The sequence below is a fragment of the Melanerpes formicivorus genome, unplaced genomic scaffold (assembly GCF_026170545.1).
Source record: "Melanerpes formicivorus ecotype bairdi unplaced genomic scaffold, bMelFor1.0.p_v2 SCAF_18, whole genome shotgun sequence".
Lineage (NCBI taxonomy): Eukaryota > Metazoa > Chordata > Aves > Piciformes > Picidae > Melanerpes > Melanerpes formicivorus.
The window spans coordinates 2,715,066-2,725,087 of NW_027142370.1; the positions used below are offsets into that span (position 1 = coordinate 2,715,066).

The window sequence follows — 10,022 nt, forward strand, 5'->3', positions numbered from 1 at the left end:
GCTCTGCTCCGCTCCATCCCTGGACCAAAAGCTGCTGCCTTAGCCCTGGGGCCGCCGCTCCGCTGGAGGGCGCCGCTGTGCCGCTCCTGCCTCGCTCCGGCCGTGAGAGCTGCCGGGAAGGCGGCGGTGTCATGGCGGCCAGCGGAGCGCCTGACGCTGAGGCCTTGTGCGGTTCGGGTACGGGTGGGCTAACCCTGCTCGGCCTGGCGCCCAGCGCTCCCAGCTGCCCGCACGGTGAGCCGGGCGGCGAGGAGGCTGCGTGAGTGGGGTGGGAGTGCGAGGCTGGCCGGGGTTCTGAGGGTGGAGCTGAGCGCGATGGCCGCGGTGCGCGGTGGGTCAGCGTTTGACAGCTCTCTGAACGTCTCTGGTGTTGGTCCTCAGCTGTTTCCTCGGCCCCGCAGCGAGGCACTGTGTTTTACAGCAGGGGTTGTGAGTGCACTGTTCCACTTGGGGTGCACTTGGGGTGGAGGCATGCCAGCAGAGGCGTTGGGGTTCCGTGTGTCCTCAGGAATTACCTTTGGTCCTTAGGTCCTGCTCTTCTGTTTGTGAAGACCGGCCAGCGAGCAGAGGAAGGAAGAAGATTTTATGCCTGTTCAGCTTGTAGGGATAGAAAAGATTGTAACTTTTTCCAGTGGGAAGATGAGAAGGTAAGAGAGCACTGCTTAAGACTGATGTTAAGAGTCAAAGGTTATTTTCTCTGTTGCTCAGACAGATCTATTTTGTCCTTGAAGTCAGTGGCAGCAGCTGTTTGCTAAACTTTTATGTTTAGTGGAGCTCCTCATTTCTGCCAGGAGAACATTGCAAGTATAACTTTCAAGGCAAGTTGTATGTGTTCTGCTCTCTTCTCCCTTTAAACAAATCAGTTCCATACGGTTTTGCACACATGTCTTGAAACTCTGTTAACAAACTGTGAAACCATTGATGGGTTCTGTGGGAGCAAAGCAGAAGACTCAGAGAAAAGCTTACTAAATAACCACACAAAAGCCTCGGGCCACATGCCAGCTGTTACCAGCTGTTGAGGGTCACATAGAGGTCTTCAGAGGGAAGGGTCTCTTCCAAACCTTAGTTATACTGTGCTACTGTTAGTCATGGGGTCTGTGCTTATAGGTTGGACTCAGTGATCCTTGAGGTCTCTTCCAACCTTAGTCATACTGTGATACACCTCTTTGCCTTCATCAGAACCATGTTTTGAGTTTTTCTGAGTGTAACACATAGTGGAAGAACGAAGTGTTTGGGTTTTGCACTCTTCACATTCGCAGTGAGACTCTTGTTGCTTTGCAGCATGCCTCTGTGCTGCAGTCTCACTTGCTCTGCTGAAACAACAAAGAATGTTTTTTGTATGCCAAGTGACTAAAGCATGTGACCTTTAATGAAGCTTTTTTTGTCTAATGTTGAGATTTAACATAGGATATTGAGTGATGTCTGTTTGTTCCCTGACTTGCCATACCCATGGATTTTGCAGGTGTCAGAAGCTAGGCTTGCAGCACGTGAGGAGTATAACAGAACCCATCAGCCTTCTCGGACACACAGGCAGAATGTGGAAAGGTACTGTCATGTACATTGTCTCCAGTGAGAATCAAGTCACACAGGTTTAGGTACTGTGAATGTAGAGATAACATTTCAGGATCCTTTGAAGTGTGAAAACGTGCCAGAGGGATACAAAGGCGGTGAGAGGTCTGGAGCACAAGCCCTATGAGGAGAGGCTGAGGGAGCTGGGGTTGCTTAGCCTGGAGAGAGGAGGTTCAGAGATCTAACTTCTCTCTACAACTACCTGAAGGGAAGTTGTAGCCAGATGGGGGTTGGTCTCTTCTCCCAGGCAACCTGTCACAGAAGAAGAGAACACAGTCCCAAGCTGTGCCAGGGGAGGTTTAGGCTGGATGTTAGGAAGTTCTTCCCAGAAAGAGAGATTGGCCATTGTAATGTGCTGCCTGGGGAGGTGGTGGAGTCACCATCACTGGAGGTGCTTAGGAAGAGATTAGATGGTGTTGGGTGATATGCTGGCCTTGATGATATCAAAAGTCTTTTCCAGCCTGGTTAATTCTATTCTATTCTGTTCTATGTAAAATAAGAACTGGGAAAAGAGCATGAAATACATAATTAGAGCATGGTGTTTTCAAAGCAGGAGCTGTATCTTTCTCTTTTGCAGTATGTATAGCTGTTACATTAGTGTTCATAATGTGCTAACAGCAGGTCAGTAGCAGCACTGACTGTAGTGTGCCAAAAGTAACCGGCTTGTTGACGCTGTGAAAAGCAGAGGCACCTGAGTTTGTGTATGAACACACAGGGCTCCTTGCTGGTAGGGACATGGGGTCTTTACCCTGCAATGTAGTTGCTTTACAGGGATTCCAAACATATTTAACCAGTTTACTACATGCTTCTCAAAGTGTGCTCTGAGTATTTTTGTTCATAAATACTGCCTCATTCACAGGTAGGTAGTGGAGTTTTCCAAAGAGCAGCTTAAATTACTTTGCCTGTGTAAATGTCTGAACTCAGAAAAATGAAACCCCCTTTATAGCTGCCCTTCACATCTTTTACAGAAGCCTCTTCAGAGTTTGTTCCCTTTTGTTGTTTGTGTCTACAGGTACAAGAATTTTGTTCTGTTGCCATTAGCAAAGAGGAGGTTTTGCCAGGAGTGCCAGCAATTGCTACTGCCAGCTGAATGGGAGAAACACTCGGATCACCAGCTCCTTTGTGATATCTCCACTGCCCAGTTGCAAAGTCCCAGTCAACTTTTATATCCCCTGGAGAACAAAAAGACAAATGCACAGTACTTGTTTGCAGACAGAAGTTGCCAGTTCCTCTTGGACCTTATTATTGATTTAGGATTCAGCCGAGTGCTCTCTGTTGGGACCCCCAGGTGAGAGTGGTTACACTTCCAGTGAGAATGGTTACACTTCCAGTGTAGAATTATTACACTTCCAAATCATATTTCTGTCTCAAAACTGTGCAGTTTACTAATGTTTAAGAAACCAGAGATGCTCTCATAATGAGAAATTCACTGTGCTTTAATTGGTTGAGATTATCCAAGCATCTACTGAGGTCTTGCTTTGAGCTTAAATGATACAGGAGAAGACTGCAGCTGTACTGCAGATAGCACACTTGCTCTGAGTGTCCTGCTTTGTTTCTTGCTCTATTTTTCTGTTGTGTGTGTTTGTGTGTTGTTTCTGTTGTTAGTTTGTTTGGGGTTTTGTTTGTTTAATTTTTGTTTGTTTACTTCCCCTTTTAAGCATGTTTCTAGCTTTAAACATTAACCCAATGAAACCATCCAAATCCAGATGACTCCATTCTCTCTATCTGTTTGGTTTTAGGTTTAGTAAAGTGCCAGGCATTCTTGTCTTGCCAAGATAATTTTCTGAAGCCAGTGATCATGTGTTAAATTTCTTTGCTCCAATTATACCTCAGGCTGCATGAAATGATCCAGTCAAAAGCATCAAAAGAAGAAGATTTCAGGGTTAGAAGCCTTCTGCTAGATATTGATTTCAGGTAGGTTTTAACAAATGTTTGTCTCTCTGTGTGTACAGAGATTTGTGTGCTTACTGCTTTCAAAGATAAATGGGTGCTGGTTTTCCCTTCCCTGACTCTGCATCTCTCTTCCTGCACACATAACACAAGTGATACCCAGTTTGAGAAAAGTAATGATAATTCCCAGTGTTGGTTTGTGTTCTCAAGTAATCAGAACCCAAATAAATGTCTTAAGGCCTTGCTTTCAGTGTAAATGCCCCTTGGGGCAGGCAAGAAGTTGTTTACATACACAAACTTATTTTACAGGTATTCACAGTTTTACACAGAGGATGAATTCTGTCACTACAACATGTTTAATCATCATTTTTTTGCTGGAGAGGTAAGGCCAACTGTTTCTTGAGTACATTGTAAAGAAGCACATGTTGTTGATGCAGGATGTTGTAAGAAGGTCGTGGTTAGTCTCATAGAAAACAGCTACCATGAGATAAAAGTGGTCAGTGGCACTGGAAATAAGAATAAAGCATAACAGTGCCTCATCAGCAATTCTGTCCCACTTGATTCAGAGATAAAATGGCCTGTTAAAGTCTTGCTAGCTAATGTTCCTTCCATACTTTAACTGCTGCTTGGATTAAAATGACAGTTTGGTGTGAGTTATTACCTGCAAGCCTTCATTAGCTTGCAGGTGCTGCTACAGCAGGATTAATTGTTTTAGTCCCAGCCTTTACAAGCCCAGTAAATACTCCTTTTATTTCAAAGACAAGATTATTGTAGTTCTTGACTCCTTGTTTCTGGAAATTAACCTCTGGTTCTTCCAGGCTGCACGTGAAACTTGCAGGAAATTCTTGCACCAAGAGAATGGTGAAGGGATCATCATGGTAACTGATCCCCCCTTTGGAGGCTTAGTGGAAGCCCTGGCTTTGAGCTTTAAAAGACTGATGGCCATGTGGAAGGACACAGAAAAAGAAGGTATCTATTGCAGCCAGATGGGTGTTGGGCTGCAGCATCACTGTGAGGAAAAGCACCTATTTAAGTGTCTGTGACTTTTGGTGCGTAGGTGAATGGGGACACACTCATGTTATGACTTCTGAAGACAAACTACAGTGCATCTAACTACTCTCCTGATAGTTTAATAAAGCCCAATTCTCTAAGTCTCTCTTTAAAACTTGTTTTTATTTTGTTTTTAATAAATCCACTTGCCATTAAAAAGGACTTTAAAGGTAGAGAAGAATCACAGAATTGTCAGGGTTGGAAGGGACCTCAAGGCTCACCCAGTTCCACCCCCCCTGCCATGGGCAGGGGCACCTCACACTAGAGCAGGCTACTCAGAGCCACATCCAGCCTGGCCTTAAAAACCTCCAGGGATGAGGCTTCCACCACCTCCCTGGGCAACCTGTGCCAGGCTCTCACCACCCTCATGGTGGAATAAACTACCAGACCAGTAGCACCTCTTGCCAGCCTAGGTGGGTGACCAGAGTTGTCAGCTAAGTGGAGCTTACAGCTCTGCATAAATATGCCCAAACTTTGTTGCTTAAAGGAATTAATTAGTTGTTCTGCCCAGCATGCCATACATATCTTGATGTATTCAGAACTGTTTACTGTACATTTTCCATGCTTCATGTACCTTGTTTAATGCACATCTAAACCTTTTCCTGCCTAGATCCTACCAGCCAAGAGATGCCCATGTTCTGGATATTTCCATACTTCTTTGAGTCTCGTATTCTTGAATCTTTCCCAAGCTTCACTATGATGGATTACCAGGTATGGCTGAACCCAGTGAGCCTGCTGGATTTCAGTTGTGTGCAGTGTGAACAGGACTATGAATGAGAGCAGCTTGTCACACTCCCACCATTTATTTTGTATCTTCATCTGTCCACTAACTCGCTTCTGCTGGGTTTTCAGTGTGATGGACTTTGCACTCCTTTTAACAGGTGCATATTGCAGTGGTGGATGTTTCCCTTTTCCCTCCTGCTGAAATGTCAGTAGCTTGGTGGGTAATGCCCATTTCTGGTCAATAAAAAAGTGAAAGTCTTTCATCTCCAAAACTGCTGGGACCAGAGCAGGATTTAAGATTACAACAGAAATGTTTGGTATGACATAATCAATTAAGCTGTCAGTGATGAAGCAGTAATTTGGAATGCCCTAATCAATTAAACTGTCAGTGCTGAAGCAGCAATTTGGCATCAGCATTGTATCTGCTCTGTAAGTTGTCTGTGAATGTGTACATCAGTGAGTTTGGAGAGCTCAGTCAGGGGTATTCATAATGTTGAAGTTTTATTTTCCCATTTAACAGCTCTGCATGAAGTTTGACATGAAAACAAAATATTTGTATCTTGTAGAGTGGAAATTTGTGGAAGACAGTTGTAAGCTCATGCTGGGCTGTGCTCTGCATTCCTCCTAGTGTTCAGAGATGAGAATTTTTGTGTCAAAAAAGTCTCTGGAGGCAGTGTTGGAAAAAGCTGAGCTGGTTGGATTTTTCACCTTGGTACTGACACTGAGATAGCTGAAGATGTACATCAGCTGTCTTCCAGGCAGACCAAATGGTGTAGTTCCTTTTTGTTCTTAGTGGGTTGCTCTTTTGTTGAGCAACTGCAATCTTATCTTTGCATATCCCATGCAAAACAGCACAAAGGCATCAGCAAAGTAAGGTCTGAGAGGCACATTGGAAACTGAGCTTCTTGAGTCTGGCCTCATGCTATGCTTGCACAAGCTTAAAAATAAAGGAGACAAAACGCTTGCTGCAGAATTTGTAATCTAATTAGGGGTTAGTCTATAGAGAAATTTTCATAAGGCCACCTATAATACATATGCAAATAGTTCTGCCTGTGCTTAGCATTCAGTTTAAGACATCTCTTGCCTGATGTTCTTGTTCTAGGTAGACTATGACAATCATGCACTTTATAAACATGGCAAGACAGGGCGCAGACAGTCTCCCGTCCGTATCTTCACCAACCTCACCCCAAGGATCATTGTGCTTCCTGCAGAAGAGGGTTATAGGTAAGATGTGTTGAAAGAGTCTGTCTGTTCTTGGTCAGGGCATAATGTTTCTAAAGCACATGAGGAGTATTGTCATGCCAAACTCCTGGATGCCAGGCTCAGGAGTACCTCTCCTCGTTCCAAGGTCGCATGTTTTGTGAGGTCTGTTTAGGAGGCCTGGGCACCTAAAAGGCAGATTACATTTTCCAGCTTGTGTCTATAGGAAATGTGTGCCTGACAATCAGCTTGGCTGAGGCAGTTAATAAAACAAACACTAAGGGAAGCATCAAGAGCAAAGGAGTGAATTGGGCTTGGCTTACTGCTGATTGTGTTAATGATTTCAGTTCACCCGAATTTTACTCTTTGGGAGTACTCTAAAGCATTATGAGGCTAAGTGGGGATTTTATGCCTCAAAAACATTAGTTTAGCAAAGTGGTTTTGCAATCCTTACATTGTTGAGCTTGTATAAACCCAATTTCCCTTGCTGTGTCAGCAAACAGTGAAGCAGTACGTTTGTAATTTGTTTTTTTCCCCAGGTTTTGCTCTGTCTGTCAGCGGTATGTTAGCTCTGGTAACCAGCACTGTGAGATATGCAATTCATGTACATCAAAAGTAAGTCTCTTGGCTTTTTTCTGGATGACAATTTTAGCAGTAGTCAAACAAGAAACACCTATTCTGATACTGATTTCCTTGGAGAACTCCAAACAGTTCCATTTTGTGGACTGACTGTTAACTTCAAAGGACATCATTCATAATCTGCTGGGAATTAATTTCTCTCTCCCAGATCTGTGTTGGAAAGAGTATGAGAAGAGTTTGCTGCTCACCACTTACACAGGATGTCAGGGGTTGGAAGAGACCCAAAGAGATCATCAAGTCCAACCCCCCCTGCCAGAGCAGGACCAGAGAAATCTAGCTCAGGTCACAGAGGAACACATCCAGACAGGCCTTGAAAGTCTCCAGAGAAGCAGCCCCTCTGGGGAGCCTGTTCCAGTGCTCTATGACCCTCACAGTAAAGAAGTTCCCCCTTGTGTTGAGGTGGAACCTCCTGTGCTGCAGCTTACATCCACTGTTCCCTGTCCTCCTTCATCAGAGGTCTGTTGACACAGGCATTTGTTACATTTCAAAGTTGTAGGACTAGTTAATTTCAAAATAGTCATTCTGCTGCAGCTGTCACAGAGTCCCAGGCCTCTTGTTGCTAAGTTTCTGTTATTCCTGTGGAGGTCCTGTCTCTGTGACTGATTGGTACCACACATCAGCAGTCCAGTATCAAGATACAGTTGGTGGACTTCTTTAAAAGAAACAAACAATGGCATGTGTTCATCTGTTGCAGGATGGAAGACAATGGAAACATTGCTTTCTTTGCAAAAAATGTGTAAAACCCTGTAAGTACAGAAAAAAGCCTTTGGAAATAGAAGTGCACTTGTTGTTTAAGGTGTAGCCCAAAGAAACTGAGATGACAAACCAGAAGAGAAAATAGTCCATAAAAGAAAGAAAAAGTCATCATTCAGCAGGCACAGGGCACAGGAAAAACCTCAATTCCACAGGAGTTGCCATCTGATAACTTCAAGTGTGTGATGGATTCTTGTCCAGGCATATTCAATCCCATTTCTGTTTGCTCTGGGGAAACTTCACTGTTCTGATTTGTCACATAAGTGTTTCCTGACTTCTTTTTTTTGGTAAACTCTTTTCATTAGAATTTACTTTTAAAAAGGGTGATAATAGGCAGTTACTACAATGTTTGAGGGAGCATGATCAAAGTATGGCTCCTGCACACATGCAGTTGTGTTCGTAGCTTGTGCTTAAATAGATGAAGCAATCATTTTTGTTACTGATACAGAGATCACTATTTGTGAGTCCTTTTCAACATCTGGACTGCTTCTCTTGTTAAGATCAGTGATCTTACTATGTCATACAGTGATCTTCTATAGTAATTCAGCAATTCAAATGGCAAAGTAATTCAATTCTGTTGAAATAGTTACACAGTGTATCTAATGAAGGCCTGGCTGCCTTGTGGTAAGGGACCAGAAAGTGACTTACACCCATCTCTAAAACCAAACCAACACCCCAGGTAATCCAGCCTGTGTTTAAAGCTGAGTTTCAGAACGATCATTCTGCTCCTCCTGTTCAAGATCAGAAATCATGTTACTTGTTTTGCAGCTTGGTTTCACTGTAACAACTGCAACTGCTGTGCTCTTCCAAGCCACGCTTGTGAGAAGGCTGCTGCTGGCTGTTTCGTTTGTGGCCAGGCGGGTCACAAACGCAGTACCTGTCCCACTCTCTCCCGCAGCAGAGCAGCTTGCCAGTAAGTGTGGTACTGCAGTAATGTGTGTGTGTGCAATGTTCCTTCTGTGTTTTGTGACAGTACTCCTGAGTTCATGTACTTACATGGAGAGGTTACTTAAAATACCAGCAAATGTGAAAGTACATTCTCCATTTTATTCTAACCTGTGTGTTCCTCCTTTCCTTTTACAGAGCTGACAAAAAGCAGAGGCAGAAGACTACTCAAAAGAAGGTAAAGACAGGGATCTGTAAGAGATCAGCTGTGAAGCATACCATGTTCTCAAGGAAGAAAGTAAAGAACAAGAAAAAAAAGACATGATTTGGCTTGCTGATACAGAATGATTCATTTCCTTTTTCATGGCCAGCCTTTGGTTCTAAGTGCTAATACTGACATCTGAAATAAAACCTGGTTGAGTTAAAACTTGCAGTCCTTCACTACTGGCACTAACGAACAAATTGCTAAGCAAACCACACACTTGCCATGCACTTCTGGTAATGCAACAGCTCGGTGTGTTTAGGATTAACAATTTGTCTGATGCAGTCTGAAATGAAGGGAAGAGTGCTGCTGGGAGGAGTACTGCTGGATACTGTGGTTTTGTCTTAAGTATGGGGGGATGTGGGGCAAGGGAGGAAGTGAAGTTGGGTGCCAGGAAGGCACAAATTCATGGGAATCCAAGCTCTCTGTTCCAGCCCTCTCACACTATGGGCTTGAATTTCAAATAGGAAGAAGCCTAAGAATTGAAAAAAAAATATTTAATAAACTTAGTAGAAAAAAAAATTACTGTGTAATATGTTTTGGGTTTAAGCTACTGAGCTTTAATCTTTTTGATTTGGCACTGTTGCTGGAGGTGGGTTGTACTGTGAAAATGATTGCACTGTGTAGGTCCAACGCATTCTTGGTTCTAAACAGGAGAAATGCAGCAGTTTGTAGGGTGGGAGGGAATGTCTCTTCTGCACTGCTACACTGCAGCTGCAGCAGCATGCACTTTGTGCTTAGCCCTAGTAACAACAGGATGAGAGCAAATGGCCTTGAGTTGCAGCAGGGTAGGTTTAGGTTGGGTACTAGAGGAAAGTGCTACCCTTTTGCGAGTCCACGGTTCTCTGAACGCAGCTGCCCCCAGCCAGCGCCGGGCCCCCTCCGCCTCCTCCCCGCGGGCACTGCTCACAGCCCCGTGGCACGGGGCACTGCCCTCGAACCCGCTGCGGAGCACAGGGCTCCCAGCGGGCAGGGTTAGAGCCGCAGCCGCCGCCCCGGGCGCCGAGGCAGGGGCAGGCACACGGCCCCAGCACCGCCCAGGCCCCAGCGC

The 10,022-nt window shown here is 44.5% G+C and overlaps 1 protein-coding gene across 3 annotated transcripts; it reads left to right on the forward strand.

Moving 5' to 3' along the window:
* Positions 1–112: 112 nt before the first annotated feature.
* Positions 113–9,481, forward strand: ZCCHC4 (zinc finger CCHC-type containing 4). Of its 3 annotated transcripts, none has more exons than XM_068149322.1 (13): positions 113–177; positions 529–647; positions 1,463–1,545; positions 2,582–2,857; positions 3,403–3,483; positions 3,769–3,841; positions 4,278–4,428; positions 5,120–5,220; positions 6,335–6,456; positions 6,972–7,047; positions 7,766–7,817; positions 8,593–8,737; positions 8,908–9,481. In XM_068149322.1, exons 1-13 carry the CDS (start codon positions 132–134, stop codon positions 9,032–9,034), a joined length of 1,452 nt encoding a protein of 483 aa, XP_068005423.1. In that variant the 5' UTR covers positions 113–131; the 3' UTR covers positions 9,035–9,481. The 3 variants fall into 3 exon arrangements, with proteins under 3 accessions (XP_068005423.1, XP_068005422.1, XP_068005424.1); XM_068149321.1 differs by having other exon boundaries at positions 118–234; XM_068149323.1 differs by lacking the exon at positions 7,766–7,817 and having other exon boundaries at positions 118–234; positions 8,908–9,042.
* The last annotated feature ends 541 nt before the right edge of the window (positions 9,482–10,022 follow it).

Excerpts from the sequence above, each read along its gene's own strand:
- ZCCHC4 (XM_068149321.1), top strand. The coding sequence starts at position 132 with ATGGCGGCCAGCGGAGCGCCTGACGCTGAGGCCTTGTGCGGTTCGGGT. Across the intron at positions 5,221-6,334 it reads TCACTATGATGGATTACCAG|GTAGACTATGACAATCATGC; the intron begins GTATGGCTGAAC and ends TTCTTGTTCTAG. Across the intron at positions 8,738-8,907 it reads CGCAGCAGAGCAGCTTGCCA|AGCTGACAAAAAGCAGAGGC; the intron begins GTAAGTGTGGTA and ends TTCCTTTTACAG.